Below are 22,328 nucleotides of genomic sequence, written 5' to 3'. Positions count from 1 at the left end.
GACTATGAAACTCAAATTACATTTGGCTCTTAAACATACAGTTGACATTTATTAGGCAGAATTGTCCGGTTTAATGTGGGAAAAAACATGCAAATTCCAAAAGTCCATCTCTAAAAATAAATCTGTCTACAATTACATCCACACTATCAAAGTACAGCTGTTTTTATGATTGCACATTATTATTCAATTTACTATTTTATTTTTGTTGTCTTAACACCAAAAGCAAAAAGCACATAAACATTTCATTTTCAACTAAAACAAAATAATGTCATATAGATCTTATGAAAGGATAGATCTTATGAAAACAAAATGACAGTGTGCATTTTTTGTCCTAGATAAATAATGTGGCTCACCTTCTGGGGCCAAAGTAAACAATTCTTCAGTTTATTTTGCATGCTGTAACAACAAACGAGGGTAAAAGGGAATGAGCATTTTCTTTGACCTTTTTTAAATATTATTTGTTACCAAGTCTGTAAAACCCAGCCAAAGTTGCTTTTTTCTACTTAATTTTTTCATCTAATTTTCTTTATATTATCTCGATATCTTTAATATTGACTGAGTTATGTCATGTCATAGAGTGGAAAATAATACAATTAGAGGTCATTATCTCAAAATTACATCATGAAACATTAGTCTGGTTATCACATGGGTCACAATTGTTTGCTTATTTTGAAAAGCACATCAAACATTTCAAATTGTTCTCATTATACATCCTGACTATGGGTGAAAATAATATAGCAATCATTGTGAAGGACAATAATAATGGCTCAGCTTCGCATATGTACAAATGCTTTTTGATATTGGACATGCTCATAAAATAGGCTACTACTAGAGGGACATAACAAATAAGGATAGACACTAAGATATGTGAGATTTTTTTGAACGCTCTCCTTTTCTGCTGGTTCTTACTTGCTCTCCCTTTGTCAGTTTTATTGCATCTGCCTGGTCCTGAGCTCTGTAGAGCGTAAAGGACGGAGATACAGCAAAATGAGACTATTATCACAACAATGCAAAAGCTTACAAACAATACATGGTCTCGAAAATAATTTATTTCAATGAAAATGAGCCTCAAGCTGTTGCCCACTGCAATGAGCCAAGTGGCTGCTGCAAATACAATCCTTCTGTGAATGCTCTTATACTTTCGAAACGTGACTGGGCGAAGCACTGCCAAATACTGTTCAATACACATACAGGCTTGGATAATGGGTCTGGCGGTCCAGCTGACGCCGATGAGAAAGTTAGCTATTTTGTAACCAATCGTGGAAGGAAATTTGACATCGATCAAGTCTACAATGCTTTGAATGCAGAAAAGCAGCTCCAGTAAAGTGATGTTCAATGGGAACACCAGGTTGACATTGATGTTACCACGGAGATACACCCAGAGGCACCAGCAATGGACCGGCAGCCCAACAATGAAGCACAGAAATGAGACAAGAAGGATTAAAGGAGGGCCAAAATATCCCGAACAAAGGCAAAACCAATTTAGAGACTCTTCAAACATGGAGGTAGTGTTAGTCAGCTGGAAGGATAAATTGCACATGGTCGTACAGAGCTGGGAAGATCATAAATAAGGAAGATTTTCAGTCATTTTATCAACTGCAGTAATAAGCAGATTTATTAAATTAGTATTACTTAAATTTAGAATATCAATTTCATACCTGAATGGATGGTACAACAAGCAGAGTTGATTTCGGCAAGAGTCGGCAGTGACAGGCTTGCGAATGTGTTTTATTCTGTGTTTTGTCTGTTCATAGGGAACTACAAACGAACCTGTGCTCAGTTTGTGCCCATTTAATTTGCATGTTGAAGTTGTTTAACTGACAACAAAAAATTGCACTATTTTAATAAAAAACATATTGAAATGAAATAAAAAATAGGCGCAAGCTGTTTAAGTATAATAATTAATTACGATATTTACATTAAACCAAATCAAATAATTCATTAAAAAAATGCATTATTGTGATTGTAAAGCTCCATGAAAACAACTCTACTGAAGAATGATGACAGTGCCACCAACAAGATGCTGTAAAACTGTCATATGACAGCAGAGAGCACCACTTCAACGTTTATGTAAGTGGCTCGTTTATAGGGGCTGTGGTGTAGAATAGAGATGGTTAATGCCCCGTTGAATGTTGCGCCACCTTGGGAGAATCGCTGCTAGTGCGTTCAATGCAGTGTTTTGTTTTTCTTGTTTGATTAGGAAATATAACAATGGTAGGTCAGTCTTACTGTGATAAAAACTACAATAGCATTACACAAAGTCGTTCATGAAAAGCCCCTGATTCTTTCAGTTTCAATTTCTCCATATATTAAACAAAACATGTATAGATACATATTAAAACAAAAGAAGATGGCCGCGCCGCACCGCATGCAACATAGGGTCAGCTTCACATTCTCTTAAGATAATGCTGATTTCGATAAGCTGTCTAAGTAGCTTATTATACGATAGCTAAAAGATCATTGTGTAAAATGTACTTGCCATGTTTTTCAGCGGCAACAACATACAGTAAATAATCTTTATGTAGCCCAAACTTAAGTTCTGGTAGACCTCCGCAAAGAGATTAACTTAGTAGTTTTAATTTAACACAATTAATATACATTAAAATATTAATAGAAATTAATACAATTAATACTATAATTAAAACAATAAATATATGATAAAGGAAACCTATACACAAGTAGCATATTGACCATTTTAAACAGACTTATCCATAAAATAAACGATCTTATACTCTATTTTAACCATTTAAAATCATATTTATCACTTACAAAAATAGTATTAAACACAAAATAACTAAATTATTTCCTGCCATCTTGGGAGGATCATTCTCCACTGCTATTATTGCTTTGATATGTACCATTACCTGTTTTGTTCAGTATATGGAGACATCGAAAGTAAAAGAGCCAGGGGATTTTTCAGAACGACTCTGCGTAATGCTATCAAACCGCTCCAGTTGATTCAGAACGCAGCAGCACGCCTCGTCTTCCAAAAGCCCAAAAGGGCTCTTTTGAAATCCCCTTCATCTTTTTCCACTGGCTACCGGTTGAAGCCCGTATCAGATTCAAGTCACTAATGCTTGCCCATAGGTAAGCCCATTGCCCAATGGCACCTATTGTATTATTGCTTCTGCATGACATATCGCTTATTGCTCACTAAACTCTATGTAAGTCAGCTTGGATAAAAGCGTCTGCTAAATGACTAAATGTAAATATATTGCAGTTTTTAAAGCATCAATTCACATTCGTTATTGTGATCACAGCAGCACATTGTAACCAATAACGTTAACAAATACCTGATACATTGTATCTTAATAGGTTGTGATAAAGTATTATTCCACTATAAAAAACACCAAAAGGTTATAAGCAAAAGTTTTTTTAAGGTGTTGAATGGATTAATCTGAAAGACTCTGTTAGGGGACTATTTCCCAAAGCAGTCAATGTGCCAAATTTAGTATTCCCCCAAATTGCTTGTCTTTGAAATTTGGGCTATGTATCTTTTGTGCTTTCCACCAAAATTACACTGTTGTCCATTCAGTGGTAAAACAGAAAAAGTAAAGAAGGCTGCAGATGTGCTTGCAAAGCAGAGATAAAAGGTTTGTGGGTAAATGATAGGGGGCGGTGTCGGGAGGGTGAGGGCATGTGTGTGAGGGGGATGAATCCTCACTGAGAAGCAAGAATGCGTAACAGTTTGTGTATAACCACAGTGAGGAGTGGGAGACAAGACATTTAGTACTTGAAGTCTATTTATAGATGCACTTGAGGCTGTTTATGCGCATATGCTGTGAGATGATAAAAGAACTGAGGTTATTCAAAGTCTGATGTGTGACCAGCAATTATGAAGACCACACAGAATACAGACCAAAGGAAAAGAAACTCCAGGTCAGGTTTACCTAAACCATGCCACACGTGAGTAAGGATCATGTTGGGATGGCCTGTGGGGGTCTCATGTTCTCATGGGTCACGGGTCAACTGAACAAATTGAAGAAACCTGATTTGCGATGAGTTCATATGCTTATGTTGCACCTATTATTCTATACGTTGCCTTGTTGTCACGTTACTATGAATGTTTTTAACAGTTTGTTTTAGCGAAGCAGCTTTTATTTGGTGAACCCAGCTGGTGTAAAGGCAGAGCATCAGTGAAGTTTTTGTATGTTATACATTAAATGACTAAATCAAGTGTATTGTAAATACTCAAGTAAATATCTTATTTTAAGTCACGAGAGAAAAAACTGTAAAAGACATATTGACAGGTGTACACTTTAAAGGTCCAGTTTTTGGAGGATCTATTGACAGAAATGCAATTTAATATACATAACTATGTCTTCAGAGGTATATACACCTTACATAATGAAGTGTTATTTTTTATTATTTCACAATGAGCTATTTCTATCTACATACTCCGCGGGTCCCCTTGCATGGAATTCATTATGAGGTTTCTACAGCAGCCCTAAATGGACAAACTGCTCTGTTTCGTAAATACGATATCTCCCTCTGAAAAGAAGTGAAAATGGGTGGTTGCTATAATTTTTACTTCGCAACTTTGACACATTTCCGAGTGAAAAGGAATTTCAAAGGAGATCCACATTGATAAGCTATTTACTATAAACGCTGCAATAATTCATGAAACAATTGTCATTTTTAATTTCACTTGGACTTTAAGGTTATTTTCATGCTTAACTTATCTATTCGCTAAAACAAGTGATATTTTTCTTTTTTGTTTAGTCTACTCATAACAAATTTCTGCAAACAGTTTATCAGAAATCTTCTTTGGACTAATCCTTTTACATTTCCTTACTGAAAAGATGCATTTGCTTCATTATACATATGTTCTTCTCAAGCTTTTGCTCATATTTACATTTACATTTAGTCATTTAGCAGACTCTAAATCGCAACATGCGATTTGTCATACAGGACCAATAATACAATAGGTGTTGAATAGTCATATTTAACACCAATAATGCAAAATTACTAGTTTCAACAAAAGCCAGACCAATACCTGTTGCTTATTTGACTCTATGCTGTCTGTTCTTGAAAACAAGGTCATCCTGGGACATCAGCCCTGAGGTGTTTTTAAGAGGGAAAAACCTAATGCTATAATATGTCAAGCGACACAAATCACAGGCGTAGGAATTTATGATGTTGAACTATTGTGGCGCTGTGAAAACATGTCACCTGTCACATTCCATTTTTACTATCCCATGTTGTCCCATATAAGACAGTGTGTCAAGGACTTGAATGTGTCCTTCTTTAAAAGTTAACAAAACTTTGGATATTTGCTACTAAAAAGCTGTTGGGCTTTAGTTTTAACCCCAAATTACTTGTTAGTTAGGGACCTAAATGCATTAAATTAAGAAAATGACAATAGAACGGAACAAAATGTAAGCATATCATCATATGTGCTATTTATACATTTACAAGACCCAATGTACAAATGTACAAAGACGCATAACAGAGGTTAGATTACTCAGCGTTATCATATAATCGTGAATGTATCGTACCAGACCTCAGGAATCACCACCCCTCCGTATTTAGATGTAATAGAGACCTAAAGTTTTCAGGCAAGGCTTCTGTAATTCAGTACGTTTGGCCTTTTCAAACCCCAGGGCCATTAGCATACCTAATAGACACAACATAGAAAATGTAGACACCTCTGGACAACCATATCTTAAAATTAATATGAGACATACAGAGCCAGAAAAATATGTTAATTTGTTCTATCATTAGGTTTGTGTTTAATCTTAATGCAAGTGACCAACATGAGGGGTGTACCGAGCGGTGCCTTTCAGTAATGAAGACAGCGTGTTGACAGTCTGTCCAGGAGGTGTAAATCAAATTAGCTTATTAGTTTAGCACCATCTGCTGGGGTAACAACATGTCAATTTCTGTCAATCATACCAATTGTTGCAAATTAATTAATCAATGTATCAATGTATCAGGATGAAAATTGTCATTTGTGTGAGGTTTCTGTATATGAATGTGTAAAAATGACATACTTGTGCGGGTGATCCCGTGTTGCTGTGTCAGATGATCAAGTCTAAAAATAAGATTTACCTAAATAGATGTATGACTGATGATTAGAGACTGAGAGATCATCAGAAGGGTCAAACTGTTTTATTAGTAAAACAAGTTGACGGTCAGTGTCTCTTGGCCCAGCAGGGTTCTGAAAACACACCTTGGAACATGATGGCCTTATAGTAACGGTAATAATACTGAGGATGAGTTTCTCTTTTATGTGCAGGGGAGACAAAATGGGACAGGTTTTAGGGGATAGGTCATCCTAAACTGAAAATTCTTTCATCATTTAATGACTTTAAATTAATGACTGAATGACTTTCTATACTCTGCAGAACACAAACGAAGATATTTTGAAAATGTACCACTGAGACATTTCTCAAAATTCTTCTTTTGTGTTTCACAGAAGAAAGAATTTCATACAGACGGATTTTGAATGAGATATGGGTGAACAAATGATGACACAATTTTTTTCACATGTGAAATTTGAACATGTACCACACATGTTACTGTCCTGAATAGAATTTCACGTGTCACACAATACAGTTTTTGACTTTACTGTATGTATGTGTTTGATGGGATAATTCATCCAAACATAATAATTCTCTCATCATTTAGGCTACTCTCAGGTTGTTCCAAACCCGCATTCATTTCCATAACCAAATAGATCGCAGCCCCCATTTACTGCCATATAGGGAAAATAAACACAGGTTAAAAAAATACTTTATTTTAATTCTTTAATTATAAGCAGCTATTGCTGATTGTCTTCCACATTGCTGACAGGTGACTTAATGTCACTCCTTACATTGCATTTGTTAGAATTTAACACTGGACTGCAATGGCTGCAATACAAAATTTCTGATTAAAGACAAATTTTGTCCATGCAGAGCTGTGTAATATCCTTTTAATCAGAAGGAAACAGCATGTTCTGGCTGTGAAAATAAGGCAGCCATGTGATGTTTTACACAAGACAAATGTCTTTCGCCACCAGCTCGTGTTTCGAGGGCGCGCTTTCAAAGTGTGTGGAAAAAAATCCCATTGACATGTTGTTCATTACATTTAATGAAGTGAGCACATGATTGAAAGCCTTCAGACACTGCGCTTTCACGACTTGCTGCCCCTTCATTAATCTTTACTGTTAATAAGCCTTATTCAATAAATGTATAAGAATTTCCTTATGCATCCCCATATGAATGTCTTATTAATATACTTTAATTAACCTAGTAATCAGACAAAATTATAAAAAAACTCATAATCCCCATATTCATTTTTTACAGTTATGCACATCCCCCTGATGTCGACATCAACCCGTTGCCTCCCAGTGCCTTCACCTGCGTGCCACCGCCAATTGGAACCCCACAAGCTATCCTATTAAGACTAGCCCAAATTCAGGCTCAACTGGTCTTAAACCTGATAAATAACCTTACAACTGGAAATCAAAGTTCTGGGAATCCCTTTGTCCTTCTATATCTCCTGCAGGCTGCTCAAAGAACCCCATATTTGTCCATGTATCAACCGCAAAGTGTTGTTCCCCTTTCTCATCTACTACATAGACAAAATGTAAATTCTACCACACACATAGTAAACCCTCCGTCACCAAATGGTACAAGGGTGTCATCAGTGACAGAAATAAGAGCGCTCACGGCGGAGGGTCCCTTTCAAGCAAAAGAGGTCTTTCAGGAGACAGCAAGGAACACAACGCAACGAATGCAATCTATAAAACCACTTGACAAAAATGTGTCCAGTAGGTCAATGAATGCCATTAAAAGTCCCACCAATGTCATGACACCACTTGATAGACAGGTTTTAAACACTTTGGACATGGGAGAAAAAGAGCGACATCCAGTGCAACATCTTCCATCGGAAAGTCTGCGGAAAGCTTTAGCCAGCCTTGATCTTTCTCTAGAAGACCTAGAATTACTGAGTCACTGCCCAGATGATCATCTAACACAAGAGATGCTCCCCCTTATCATACAAGACATGCAAAAGCGTAAAGAAGCGAAGGCCGTAAAACAGACGTCTCCTAAAACATACAACATGCCAAGGGTCATTGAATATGGCCATGTTAGCAAGACCTCGGATCAAGCGGAGTCACAAAGAAAGTCATCATACACTTATGATATGCATAATGGCAGAGGAAATCTGAAAATTAAACACAGTCAATTGCAGAAAGAACAGTCTGCATCTCCTTTCTCGTACAGTTTGCATAGTCCCTACGGACCCCTGTGTGATTCCCATACCCATGGAGCCCTCCCAGAAAGATTCATTGCACATGATTTTATTAATAGGAATTTGTCTCCTCAGTCTAGAACACGAAAAAGAGATTCATCAGGTGGGATTGATTTTATTAGGCACGAAGTTTGAAACTGAATATTCTTGGAGTAAAGTTTAAGCAAACCCCTGTTTTTTTACATTTAGAGAGAAGATCGAAAATCTTCCTTAGGAGGCTACAACATGGACACGCTGAGGTTACCAGAAATAGGCCTGGTTCTGTCTTTAACTCCTCTGGCTTAAGACATAGCCTTATTTCTCCAGGCCATATTGAGACAAGACATTTTATGTCTTCTGATGTCATGACAAAAGGTCACGATGAGCTGTCATTTACAACTGTGACGTCAGAAAGAAATACTGAATCCGTCATCATTCAGAAACCAGTGGACATGGAAAATGTAAAAACATCAACTAAAACTGTAAGTTTCTTTTTATTGCTGTGTTTTGGGGAAGAATGTCTGTAAAGACATTCTTAAATGTTAGTTGATAACATTATGAAGATAGTAAGAATACTATTACTAGAAAGCCAAGCTTTTCAAACTTTCTCGTATTATAGAAAGGGTTTTGTGTATTATTTTTGGTTTTTATGTTTAAACTAGAGCACACGCAATAAAATATGTTAAGTAGACAGATGTATTGTATGTGCTGACTGTACACGGAGTACTTCACCAAAATTCCCAGATTAAAAGTAATAGCTTGTGGTGACAGCGAGCTCTGGTGCTGAGGTTGAGAATTGTTTTTTGTTTTCTAACAGCAAGGTGTGATTCGATTGTCTCGAATCCCTCTTGATTTCTCTGAGAGTGAACTTATTCAAATGGCATCTCCCTTTGGTAAACCTGTCGAGGTTCTAATGGCAACTGAGATTGACATGGTAACTCGTCTAGAATGGAAAAAGGTACAAACACATTTGATTTCCCGCTAGTGCTGCTTCAGAAATTATATTTTAGACCTCAAATACACACAAATGTAGGCTACATAAACATTAATAAATGTAATTGATAGACTTTGGCAAATCCTATATCTTAGTAAACAAAATATATCATATTTTTTAAATCAGGATTATTAGGCTACTAATGGAACTGCAAGACTGATTATGGCAATACATTATAAAGTTGACTGTTGGTACATAAAAAAGCTAAATTAAATATTCAATCAAAAATAATTGTACAAATTCAGTAGTTGCATGAAAAATTGTCATCATGTCTTCCAGGCTTTGGTGTTTCTTCCATCTGAGATATCAGCCCAGGAGATGGTGAAGGTTTATTCTGCTATCCCACCTCATATGAGACGGCAAAGTTTGGAGCTGGTTTCCCAAAGTCTATACCTCACTTCATCTGTGAGCTGGCTTACTTTATTTGCTTCATCTTTTATTTTCTTAATGATTAACAGTTGTTTTTCTTTTGCCTCAGGTGTCAGTGTTTCATGCTTTTGTAGGACCATCAACGTCAAATGCAAGTATACTATTCTTTAAAAGTTACAAAGAAACTTGACTTTTTTTAACACATGTACATTTTATCAGAGTTAACATTATCTTCATAAATTCTACAATCTTTAGAAGAATTGTTAAACTTAGTGATAGTGTTTAAATAAAATGAATTCAAACAAGTCTCATTGATTATTTAGGGGCTGCTCACTCCTGTAGATCATTTGCTGGTTGTATGTAATGTCCCTCGTGAGCCATGTGCTGCTACAGGAGTATTGCGGCTACTAAAACCTTTCGGACAAGTTTTCAGAACGCTTGTGTTTAATGGAAACAAGGTGGGTTATAATGTTTATTATAAAAAGTATAATGAAGAAATTATATATTTGTCATATAGAAAGTTATTCCTTAACTTGGAGTAAGGCCTAGGTCTATTTCGATCTATGGCCATCCTAACATAAAATTACAAAAACGCCTGAGCACTCTTTGTGATGTCATCAACAGAAAATTCGTTCTTTCAACTCAAACAAAATATAAAATTTAAATGGTTGTTTATTTAGAGTGCTGAATTTCCCCAAGTAGGAGCTGTCTGTCCATTGTGTTGCCACAAGGTAACACTGTTCGTCATAAAATAATTGTTGGTATTCTATGTCTTGTTATTACTAGGTGGATGTTGACCAGTGCCTTCGGAACAATAACTGTATCCAGATGGTTTTAGAGATGGAATCTGCAGCGGTTGCTTTATCTGTTTATGAGTGGTCTCAAAAAATCCCTTGCATTTATCACAACCATAATTTGTCTTTTATCAGAGGATCACATATAGAGCTCAATATACCGGAGGTGAAATCAACGTAGCTAATATCAATAATGTTACTTTTCTATTAAGCATGGTTTATTTATTCATCTGTTATTGTTTAGTATATTGTATTAGCATTTGGGCACAATAGAACACGGTAAAAATGGTGTCAATGTTTTTCTTTCAACTTGTATAACTTTTCAAAAATGTACCTCTCCTGCAATAACCTTGGAAAAGGGGTTTAATGACCGAGGTTGTAAACGCAATCTCCTAATGCAAAGTCTTCACGTGCGATTAATGTGTTTTAAAAAGTCACGTTCCCTGACCGGGAATCGAACCCGGGCCGCGGCGGTGAGAGCGCCGAATCCTAACCACTAGACCACCAGGGAGACATGGTATATCGGGACGATACTTTCACTCAAATAGATTAAATGAAAGAAAGATGAGATGTAGTCATTGTATATATTATTTTTTCTGTATGTTTTCTTGTTTTTATCGGTGTGTCACCGACTTTTCTGCAGATACGGCATAAGTAGAAAACAGACAAGCTGAGTATATCGTCAGAAAACGTCTGACACGTGCCTGTCTAACGTTACTTTAGCCATTTCATTTCCATCTCATTGGAAATTCTGTTCAATTGTATATGTTGATAAGTTTGTTTTATGCCTAACGTTTGTGTCAGTGTGTGTGTAGGCACTAAATTGTTTTATAACCACCTGGGTTGATCTATTTCTATTTTAATAACTGAGTGTCAGATCTAGATCTGGGTTAATTACTTTCTGAAAAACATTTCTCCATTTTCTATATCCAATATCCAAATGTGACCACTTTATTTCTTTTGACCTAAATTACAATGAAAGACTGGTCAGTTTGGTTAGAGTAAATTTGTGTGATTTAATTTATAAGAACATTTATAACGCATATAAAGATAAACATTAACGCGTTCGTTTGGTAGTTTGCAGTCTTTCGGTGAGTTCCAAACGGGATATTTTGCCATCCGAAGGCCCCATCGGGAAGAAGACAACATACAAAACGTTACTCTAAATAAAGAGAAGATGACGTTGTTTTTATTGCTCCTTTTGCCAAGTAAATTTTAAACGGACAGATTAAGAGATACAACTGCGTTTTCCCTCTAGAGTTAACACGTCATGAGCTTTGCTCTTCGTAGGGCATAGGGATGATCACTTCGGAATGCAACGCAGGGCTATACTCTGTCTGGCTTTTTTCTACTTCCGGCATTTCAGTACAAAATAAAAGTTCAGTTAAAAGTCAGATTTCCTGAATCCTTACACAATCATTTATGAAGAATGTGTTTGTAGACCCTCTCATAAAAAGACACATTCAAAAATTTGTATAATAACATTCCTCGTAATACGTTTTAACAGTCGGCAACCTGACAAAGGAACTAGAGAAACAGTTGCAGCCCCGGGCGCTTTAGCTCTTGAAGTGTTGAAGTAAACCAACAGGAGGAGCCCGAGACATGTTTGTTTGAAAGGCCCACATGAGCACTCTGACGTAGTATTGAAATCTGGCCAGGTAACGGTGTTGGTGCAAATAGGAAAAATTACCTCTTTTAGTCGACTTATCTGGCGATAAATTAGAGGGAAAGAACCGTTACAATGCCCGGTAAGTCCACTTAACCGCTTAATAATTTGAAACGAACCGCATTTCGTCTCTTGACTTTATGGATGCGGTCTGCTTCTCTCGCTCTCTTTGTTTTGCGACATGGTAGCCATCGCTGCATCCACACAGTACCTTAATATTAGTGTATTAATAGCTTTTGCGTGTATTGTAAACCAAATTAAGTTATTTACGGCTGTTTTGCTAGGTTTTGTCAAAGCACAAGTGTACATCGAGGCCTATTGATAAGTGGTTTATGTTAGTTTGCCGTGTGTGTGTGATGCGGTATGGCTCACGCGTCCACCATGCTCCTACGTTTACTACACCTAAAATCTTAAGGCATTAACACAACATTGATCAAAGTCATCATCCGATTTTGCTCTTACATCGGAAAACAGCATTTACACGTTATTTTATAAGGCGGGAAGGGATGTTTTATGTGGAAATGCAGATGTTGATGTAACGTGTCGATCGTGGCTCGAGCTAACACGCATAGCTTTACCATGCACGTTCTCCAAACGAAAAGTTACAGCAATTGTTTAACCATGTGTTAAGGCGGGAAATATTTTGACAAAATTGTGTCTTTTTTATTTGAGATGTTTGTCATTGTGTAATATAGCTCTGTTATGCCTGGTGCCTTAAGCAGGCCTCTTAGCTCACGTTACAATGAATCAAATCCATGTGGAAGAAAAATGGTGTCGACTGACCCCCTCTTTGTCTCATTTATGCAACACAGTGTTAGTTAGTAACAAATAGTTGCATAACAATCTTTAAACCATGCCCCCATTCCCTTTGACTCGTGTCGCAGGTAACGTTATAGTAAAACACGTAATTATTTTTGAGGTTGTAATGTTAAACATCAACATCCCATTAGTTTGGCTTTATTTCAACTTTGAGAACTGTTTGTTTTTTTATATGACTACATTCTTTTTATTCAACTGTGCTCGTGAACTTAGGGACTTGTGTGATCTCTTCTCTTTAACATAGTAATGTTACATGTTCCTGTTACCATTATAAACACATGGCAGCTTTACAAAAGTCCAGTTTTATCCAGTTTATATATATTATTGACACGCATCTATTCCATACAATGAATGATGGTTCCCTGTCTCTAATAACAATATCAATACAAATCCACAAAACTCTCAAAAAACTAGTCCATGTCAGTCACTTGCGTACTAGATTCCAAGTTTTATGCAACTTTTGATTTAAATACACTTCTGTGATGTTTGTGTTCAAAATGGAAAATGCCATAGATTTCTCTGTCTCCTAACTGACCGGAGTGTGCAAATTTGTATATTCAAATTGTATGAATGGTATTCGATGTATGAATGTTATTCGAGAGCTGTGACCGTTCTACATCTCTTCTGGTTGGTTTAAAACAAAATTTAACATTGTGTAAATTACAGTATTTGGTTTTGATGGGGTTAGTTTATGCTTATTTGTGCAATGCTAATGCAGTGTTTTTTTTTATATTTACGCATGCAGAACCTGCCGATATAAACAGTCCGGAGGTAGCAAAGACACAAGCAGGAGGCAGTGGACAAGGGAAAGATGAGAATGTTGTGAACGGACACAAGGAGGGGGATGCCAATCCTTTTGCAGAGTACATGTGGATGGAGAATGAGGAGGAATACAACAGACAGGTCAGTGTGGGCAAATTTATGGCACAAAATGCAACTAGTTCGTGTGGTTTCATGGAGTCAAAAAGACAAAATTCTTTTGCCAGTTATTCTTGAGGTCACCCTGCAAAAATAGGTCTACCCTTTTCTCTCGTTTTGATCCAAATTCATATAACTTTCATTCTTCTGTGGAACATGAGAGGAATTTTTGCTCTATTTTGTGTTCTACAGAAGAAGGAAATTCACGAGTTTGAAACAACGGCAACTTGTGTAAAAGACAGAATTTGAGCTATTTTTTTATTTACAAGCTGGGTAATAAGAGGCCCGATACAGAAAGCTGTTAAAAGGCATGAGTAAAAGGATCATCACATTTGGGGCTCTTGTTGAATTTTGGGCAGGTGGAGGAGGAGCTTCTGGAGCAGGAGTTTCTCGAGCGCTGTTTTCAAGAGATGTTGGAGGAGGAAGATCAGGATTGGTTCATTCCTGCCAGAGACCTTCCCCCTGGAGTGGGACAGATCCAACAGCAGTTGAGTTCGCTGTCAGTCAGTGATGGGAACGCAGAAGATATTGCAGTATGTATTGCAGCATAATTATTTTAATCTTAAATATTTGTGTAGTTGTGGATCCATGTATAAAGAACACAAGTTGCTTCTTGATAGTGTGTAACAATTGTAGTATGGATCATTTTGTTGTGTGATCCTCACGACTTCTTTATTTGTTTTTTAACAGCGCAAGAGCAGCTTGAACCCAGAGGCCAAGGAGTTTGTTCCAGGAGTGAAATACTAGAGACCCTCCAGTTAGGGGCTCCTTTATAAAGACTTTGTGAGCTCTGGTTGCCAGAGGTCACCCTCACACATACTTCAATCTTACTGGGGTTGTGTGGGGCTTGATGGGGTGGGGCTCGTGGGTGGGGGGTGCTGGATGCTCTTCTATAAGCTTTTTATTTCTGTCTGTCTCCATGTTTAACGTGGGCGGGTTAATCAGTGTAATGTTCCTATTGGACCGCTGCAGATTGTAACTAGTTCTCCTGGAAGATCTTTGTATTAATCTCAGAGGAACAGTTATGTGATTTCCACTATTGTGATAGTGACTAGCAGTTTGTCCCCGTGTCATTGCCATTTTCTTTTTCCTGTCTTTTATTTTATTTTCGGTAAAGGAAAGTTTGGAAGGGAGGTGTGTGTCATGAGGGTGGGTGGGGCAAGGGGCTGGGTTCAGAGGAAACCTGACAGTATATGGACCGTTGACAGGTGGACCATTCAGTGATGGACAGAACTGGTGGCAGCTGAAAACCTTCAAGGGATTTTCACAGAAACTTTTTCCTGTTTCTTTCTCCTTCCTCCGTTCAAGTTCTGTCACAGTGTGCAAATTGCATTTACAAAAAGGAAAAAAAAGAAATAAAACGAGCAGGTTCCCTCCTGGATGTTCTTCTGTCCATGTGTTTGTTTGTGCATGTCTACTACAAGGAAAAAACCAACCATTAGTCTTGACCATTCTTGCCAGATGTTTTACTCCATTAGTAGACATCACATCATGGCTCTATATTCCTGCTCTTTTGTTACCACTGCATTTTTAATCTCGATGTGTACGAGCATAGTCAAGCTTTTCCACAATATGTATAAAAGGGTGTTTGAAAACAATGTACCATCTTCCGGTTCCAGGATGCTGGCTGTGTGTCTGTTTTCTAGGAACACACCGTGTATCTTGTTCTCCATAATACTCACAGAAGTGCCATGAAATCTGCACCATTATTTGATCTAGTGATGAATTTTCATCTAAAATAGGAAATTAGGGTGGGTTCTTGGCTCTTGTCCTTTAAAAATAGCTTATATTGGGGGGACTTTTAAGTTTTGATTGGGCTGAAAACTTTGATGAGAAGCTCAAGTGCAGAATGATGTCATAAAAATTGTTGATCCCTATTGGTGGAATTGAGAGGCTGTAAGTTAATATCTTGTTTATATCTTGTAAATATTGTTGTAAATGTGAATTTTGTCCACGTTTTGATCACACTAGTTTATAGATATCTGTAGGGCTATCATATTTATATACTAAAAAACAAATTAACTCAACTTTGATTTCATGGGGACTTTAAATACCAATTTTTCATAATTGTGTGCAACTCCACAATCTACATTTAATTACACAAAACTTATTTTTTATTTAAACAGGTTTTTTGTTTTGTCAAACTTTAAGATCTTATGACAATATAATTCCCCGTAGTTTTTATTCCATAAGTTTTTCCCCAGGCCTTCAAAAACCACTTAGCAGAAGTAAACTATTTTAGATGAAGGACTTTAAGAGTGTGTCTAGAACTTGTTCAATACAAAATATTTGAGAATTGACCAACCGCAAGTTTTTGACGAAGCCCCCAGGTTTCTTTTATTTTTAAATAAACACTTTGCAGAAAAGTTTCTTAGATATGTCAGGATGGACTGTTCTTACAGTTTTGAATCATAGTGAATCATACTGTGTAGTACACACGTCTACAAAGGTGAAGTCAGGGCTCATTATTGCTTGTGGTCTTGCCTGTATCTCATCATCCTCAAAAAAACCTTAATCCTCTTTACAATGTATTGCTATAGGAGTAAACTGTGCTGATTTAAAAAGTGAATTATGTCAGAGCCAATTACAAGATGTACTTCAGCCATTATTAGTTAATAATGGGAAAGATGTGTTTATGTGAATGACTGTTTTTTTACTACCGCTCAGCATTACGTAACACAAATTAGAGAATGTGTATGTCTATGGCAATCCTTGTTTCTGCCTGTCTGTGTGTGTACATACTTTCTGAAGTGTGGTTTGAAGATTGCGAGGTTTGAATCCAACAGCTATAGATCCTCTCTCTCCCGTATTCTCGTGAAACAGTCCTATCTGCAAAAATGACAGAAGCCTAATAAAAGTCATTAAAACAAAGTAGTTACACAGATATTTGTTCTAAAAACCTAAATTAGTCTACGTTCCCTTAAACGGTGAAGTAGAAATACTGTCAAATGTATTACTAACCCTGTTTATTAACATCTGTGTTAATAATATCCTAAAGATTCTTAGTTTGAGATCATTCACTTGCCATACTTTTCTGACATCTTTAATCCGAATGATCTTTATATTTTAGATAAATCAGATTAGATAAGAATTATCTAATGCAAAGTGACAATTTAATTAAGTAAATCTGTTAAAATAATTTAACAGATTATAAATAAGAATTACATTAATTTGGCTAAACTAGGAAATAACTAATTCTGAGGAATTAAAAAAACGTTAATATGATTTTGACCCGTGAATTATCACCACCAAGCATATTCGTTGCATCAAATCGGTACCATTTTCTCTTTAAAAGGTGGAGTCTGTGTTTCCACATACACAACCTCTTGTAACAGACTCAGTATTAGGCATTTACAGGTTTCGGAAGGACACACACTGCTCTTGTGAAATAATAAACGTATTAATTTACAAGAGACTTTTGTTATAGAGGAATTATTACAACAGAAATGAATGCTTGTAGGAAACGAGGTGAAGTTTACCTACAGCACCAGAAACATGGTGAGGTAAGGATTCATGTTGTCATTTATTTTCTATTATTGAAAGCGGGCAGAAATGTACTTTTCGAAATGTCTCAATTATTTCCATTGTATTTAAATAACAATTGTAATTTATAGCAAACGGTTTGTCATGACTTTTAAGTCATTATTATATGGCTAGCAACCCTGTTGAAAAAAAAGATATGCTTGGTTAGGTATGTTTTGATATTGGTTTGACCAGCACATGACTAGCATCAAAACATACCAAACCGACAGATGATGATATGATTTTATATGTGATGCTATTAGCTTTGATTTTATCAAGCTCACTGTCAAATTTTGCTAAAATTGCCTTTTGCTTAAGTAGAATGGCCAAATGATCTGGAATGAAGTTAAGCACTAGTATGAAATGAATGTAATGACACTGCCTCTACAAGTTGAAACTTGGCACATTCCATTGACTAAAGACACTCCTCATGAAAGCACATGTGTGCACCTACACCTACTGTAGGCCATGCCTTAAACACACACAATACATGAGTAAATGAGGGATGGGCTGAGTGAGTAATCTACTTGCGTCTGCACCTCCAGTGTGAGGTCACTATTTGCTTACGTAAGCATTTTAATGGCTTGAGGTTTGTTCATAATTTGAATCGGCATTGTTGAGCCAGAGGGTAAATCCTACTAAAGTACATAAATCTTACCGCGCATATTAAAGGAACATTTAACCCAAAAATGAAAATTCTGTCTTTGTTTACTTACCCTCGAGTGATTCTACATCAAATTTCTTTGTTCTGATAAAGCAATACAGTCTAAAGGGAATTTGTGACATTGTCACAAACTGTAATCTATTCATTTGTGTTCATGACACGAATTTCCCCCTTTTTCCGTGTCAGTCAGCTAGACCTTTTTCGTAGATTAACCCCATTTAACTTTGATATGTGATCAACAGAAGTGGAAGCGATATTGGCTGGCCCTTCATCCGGCAAGCTCGCAGAGCGTCGCACGGTTAGAACTGTCAGAGACCGCTCACGAACGCTCAACAGTGGTGGTCAAACGCCATCCAGAGAGAAAAGTAATACGTCTGTCTGACTGCGTGAGTGTCGTCAAACTGCCCCCTCATGCGGAGGCTTGTCCGGGAGACAACATGGCCGCCTTTTGTGTGGAGACGGAGAGCAGGAAGTTGGTATTTGCGACAGAGAGACAAAGCTGTGGAGAATGGGTGGAGATGATTTGTAACATTGCTTTTCAGGTGAGGTTCTAGAAGTTGTGTTTGAGAACGGCAAAATGCTAGCAATCCTTTGCTCTGCTTGTCTCCTGGTGTTTCCAAGTTTCCCTTTCTTTATTGCAGAAACACAGTAATACCAGCACACAGCACGTCCCTCTTATGGAGGACAATCAGATCTACATGTCTACAGAACAGCGTGAGACCACTTACTATTTTTTACTTTTCTACAATCTAGCAAAAGCACCGAGACACCTTCTGTACACTTACCAGCTTCGTGACAATTATTTGACATTTTTCATTTAAGTGAGCACATTCAAAGTGGTCTTGCTACCGACCGAGGCATCAGTTCGTTGTTGTCTGAAGGGACAGTACTGGCTGCTAGTTGATGAGGAGGTGCTGGTGCTTCAAGATCCCGAGAGCAAAAAGACTGTAATGGAGTGGCCATATGCATTGCTGCGGCGCTACGGGCGAGATAAAGTCAGTAAAAACCATGATGAGCATTCCCAATAGATTTTATAACATTATTACTGAACATAGAAAAATAGGTTTCTAGAACGTTTTTCTCAATTTAAGATTTTTGTTTTCCTTTCTAGATGCTGTTTTCTTTAGAGGCAGGGCGACGCTGTGAGTCAGGACCTGGAACATTCAACTTTGAGACGAGACAGAGCGATGGCATTCTCCACCTTATTGAGTCAGCAATCCGCCAACAGAAGAGTCTTACGGTTACCAGAGGAAAGCAGTCACCGCACTCTCCGCGTTCTCGTTCACCTCGCTCTCCCCTGCCCAAACGGCCTCAGAGTTATATTGAGAGCAACAGCAGCCCTAATCGAAGTGAAATAAGCGAGAATGTGTACTCCAAATCGGCCGATGCTCTTGACATTCTTGTACACACAACACCTGCCAGTCCTATTGGCTCAACAGAACCTGTAAAAGCAAAATCTGCAGACTCTTCAAGCTCCTCTAAAAGCACACACTCTGATCTTGGTGGCGGCACTTGCTTCATCGAGCCTGTGTATATGGATCCTATTGCGTTAATCGGGAAACATGAGCCTGTATATGCAGAGCCAGGAGAACTTATCAAATGCCATCAAACTATAAAGAAAGATGAGTCCACACTTCAGACAAGCCTCCTGTTTCCAGATTTTTCAGAACCAGTGTATTCTGACCCCGCTGATGTAATTCGCTGTTGCCCAAACCCTGCCGAAACAGTGCACATTCAGCTTGCCAAAGCAACTTCTAACAAGGGCAAACAGCAAGAAGCGGTGTACTCTGAGGTGTATGACCATGTCAAACTAAACCTGGATTGTAAAAAAGCAGACCATAGGATTAATGAGCCGATATATAGTGTACCTGATATTGTGACAAACCAAAACAAAAACTCACTGCCTGATAGGATAGAAGTGATCTACAGCACTGTTAACAAACCACCGAAAACTCCCCAGGATCTCCAGGAAAAGAGACTGTGCCAAACACCAGAGATCGTGTATGAGGACCTTGGGACTATTTAAATTAGACAGTAATAGACATTATCTTCACAAGCAAGTTGCTCTTGGTGATGCAGCATGTAGTTGTTCATAGCTATTAGATTTTTTCTTCAATATATTTATCCATTCTGCCAGATGTAGTTAAATAATAAAGCAATTAAGGCCTTCCTTTTAGTCCTTATCTTTTTTACTAACACTGAAACACATCATGCAAATTCCTGTAGCTCAACTGGTATAGAGTGCCGCAGAGATAATTTATTTTTGTATGCAAAGCCTGGAAGCGAGTTAGTATTTTAAGACTTATGGTTCCATCGCCCCAAAGTCTTTGTGGTTTTTTAATAGGTTTTTGGTAAATCACCTTTATAATAAGGTCTGTGGCTAACAAAACCTCAAAATATGTTCAATTTGGTTAATCTGTAAATATTATCTTGATAGACAAAACGTGTAAACATCATGGTTGTTTGTTAATCACAGATCATGTTATTTGTTTTGTGATCTTCCATAAGTCAATGCATAGGCTTTCGGTCGAGGGAATCAACGTGGCTCTCACTTTCGGTTTAGCCTACAGATCTACATCATACTCCATTAGCATGATGGCGCTAGCAATGCCAAGGTCATGTGATCAATTACATTAACAGTGCCCCACTTTTATTGGCACCCTTGGTAAATATGATCAAAGAAGGCTATAAAAATAAATCTACATTGTTTCTTCTTTTGATCTTTTATTTAATCTACAATATTCCAACATTTCTTTAAAGTAAAACAATTTGAAGTGGGGGGAATATCACATTATGAAAACACTTTTTTCCCTAATACACCCTGGTCACAATTATTGGCACCCTTGTTTTCAAAACTTTCTGCAACCTCCATTTGATTGAAAAACAGCTTTGAGTCTTTCTTTCATGTCTGACGAGGTTTGAGAATATATGGCATATCATCCGAATCCATTCCTTCATACAGAGTCTCTTAAGTTTCTTCTAATGTCTGTGCTCTCTTATCTTCAGTTGATCACACTCATTTTCTATAGTGTTCAGATCAGGGAACTGGGATGGCAGTGACAGGATCTTGATTTTTCGTTCAGTGACACATTTTTTGTTGATTTTGAACCAATGTGCTGATGGAAGATCTAACCACGAGCCATTATAATATTTCTAGCAGAGCAAGTCAGGTTTAGATTTTTATCTGTTGGTATTTGATATCAACATGAAGCCATACATGTGAACAAGATGTCCAGGACCGCTGATATGAAAGTAGGTTCACAACAATAAAGATCTTATTTCACGGTGGACACGGGGCAATTTTTTTATCCCCGTGTGTGCACTAAACCTATCTTTTGTGTTATTAATGCTAAAGAAACTCTTTTTCATTTCATATAGCCATAGAGCCCAGTCCTGGTTGATGTTCCAGTATGGCAGATTAATATGGTGGAGTTTGTTTTTGCATGTGAGCAGAAGATCCGTTTCTTAGTCAGTGTCCAAAAACAACTTGTGGTGATGGAGGTACAGTTTGCCTTAATTTTTATTAAATGCTTTCTGACCACAAAATTCAACAGATTACTTTAAATTTAAATATGTGCTCTTTGAAGAGTCTTTGGCCACTCAAATTCTTCTCCTCGCTGTGCATTGAGACAATATAGACACGCATCCTGTTTCAAAGCAGATTTTCAACTTCTCCAGTCCATACAAACTTCTTGATCATTGTACTGATGTTTGAAATTAGATTTATTTTCTATTTCCTTAAAGCGGCAGTCCGTAGGATTGGCCTCTTTATCGCCATCTCAGTTTTTAACCGCTACTGCAGGTGATGTGCGGAGGTATTTCTTTATGTCAGTTGTGATTTGGCACTGCTCAGCTTCGCGGATGAGTGAGTCTGATGTTTTGAGTCGTGGCCTGTCACAGTGCAGCGGTGAGAATCTTCACTGTACACCAGTAGCGCATAATAAACACAGATAAAATGATATAACACGAAACGAATAAGAACATAAACAGACACAAATAGCGCAAATGGAGGCTGTGTTGAAGTGTTTTGATATTATTTCGGTTGCTGGGACATTTTGTTATTTCTCATGGAAACTCCCGTGAAGTGAACCGGACAAAAGATCCGGCACGGCCATAAATCATTATACAATATATAATATATGCAAATCCTTGCCATCACATCCGGGATTTAAATCCGTGCTAATTCGCGCCACATGAAATACAGATGTGGGGAGGTAACGTCATTTCTAAATCACACGAGGTCCCCAGATAATATTAATCCCGTTCGAATGGGTTTTAAATTAAATTTATCATAATGATCATAACAAAGAGAGAAAGAACAACCGATGAAACAGTACCCGTCTGTGTTAACACAAAAAGTGC

General features: G+C 37.4%; 3 protein-coding genes and 1 non-coding gene across 4 annotated transcripts; 3 read left to right on the top strand and 1 right to left on the bottom strand.

Annotated features, from left to right (window-relative positions):
• Positions 1 to 3,727: 3,727 nt before the first annotated feature.
• On the top strand, positions 3,728 to 10,808 carry si:ch211-89o9.4 (uncharacterized protein LOC566247 homolog). Its single transcript, XM_056735720.1, has 8 exons — positions 3,728 to 3,879; positions 7,290 to 8,344; positions 8,431 to 8,702; positions 9,038 to 9,178; positions 9,494 to 9,619; positions 9,693 to 9,734; positions 9,907 to 10,041; positions 10,370 to 10,808. Exons 1-8 carry the CDS (start codon positions 3,836 to 3,838, stop codon positions 10,556 to 10,558), a joined length of 2,004 nt encoding a protein of 667 aa, XP_056591698.1. The 5' UTR covers positions 3,728 to 3,835; the 3' UTR covers positions 10,559 to 10,808.
• Positions 10,809 to 10,816: 8 nt separating this feature from the next.
• trnae-cuc (transfer RNA glutamic acid (anticodon CUC)) lies at positions 10,817 to 10,888 on the bottom strand. The gene has a single exon. It is a non-coding gene; the product is annotated as a tRNA-Glu (tRNA).
• Positions 10,889 to 11,880: 992 nt separating this feature from the next.
• On the top strand, positions 11,881 to 15,161 carry paip2b (poly(A) binding protein interacting protein 2B). The gene is made up of 4 exons (XM_056739607.1): positions 11,881 to 12,125; positions 13,608 to 13,765; positions 14,140 to 14,313; positions 14,471 to 15,161. The coding sequence occupies exons 1-4, from the start codon at positions 12,119 to 12,121 to the stop codon at positions 14,525 to 14,527; spliced, it is 396 nt and encodes a 131-aa protein (XP_056595585.1). The 5' UTR covers positions 11,881 to 12,118; the 3' UTR covers positions 14,528 to 15,161.
• Positions 15,162 to 17,132: 1,971 nt separating this feature from the next.
• dok1a (docking protein 1a) lies at positions 17,133 to 20,136 on the top strand. Its single transcript, XM_056739594.1, has 5 exons — positions 17,133 to 17,283; positions 18,209 to 18,508; positions 18,608 to 18,680; positions 18,789 to 18,961; positions 19,078 to 20,136. Exons 1-5 carry the CDS (start codon positions 17,227 to 17,229, stop codon positions 19,990 to 19,992), a joined length of 1,518 nt encoding a protein of 505 aa, XP_056595572.1. The 5' UTR covers positions 17,133 to 17,226; the 3' UTR covers positions 19,993 to 20,136.
• Positions 20,137 to 22,328: the final 2,192 nt, after the last annotated feature.

The sequence above is a fragment of the Triplophysa dalaica genome, chromosome 2 (assembly GCF_015846415.1).
Source record: "Triplophysa dalaica isolate WHDGS20190420 chromosome 2, ASM1584641v1, whole genome shotgun sequence".
NCBI lineage: Eukaryota > Metazoa > Chordata > Actinopteri > Cypriniformes > Nemacheilidae > Triplophysa > Triplophysa dalaica.
The sequence above is the reverse complement of the archived record's forward strand: the minus strand, read 5'-3'. Positions and strand labels throughout refer to the sequence as shown.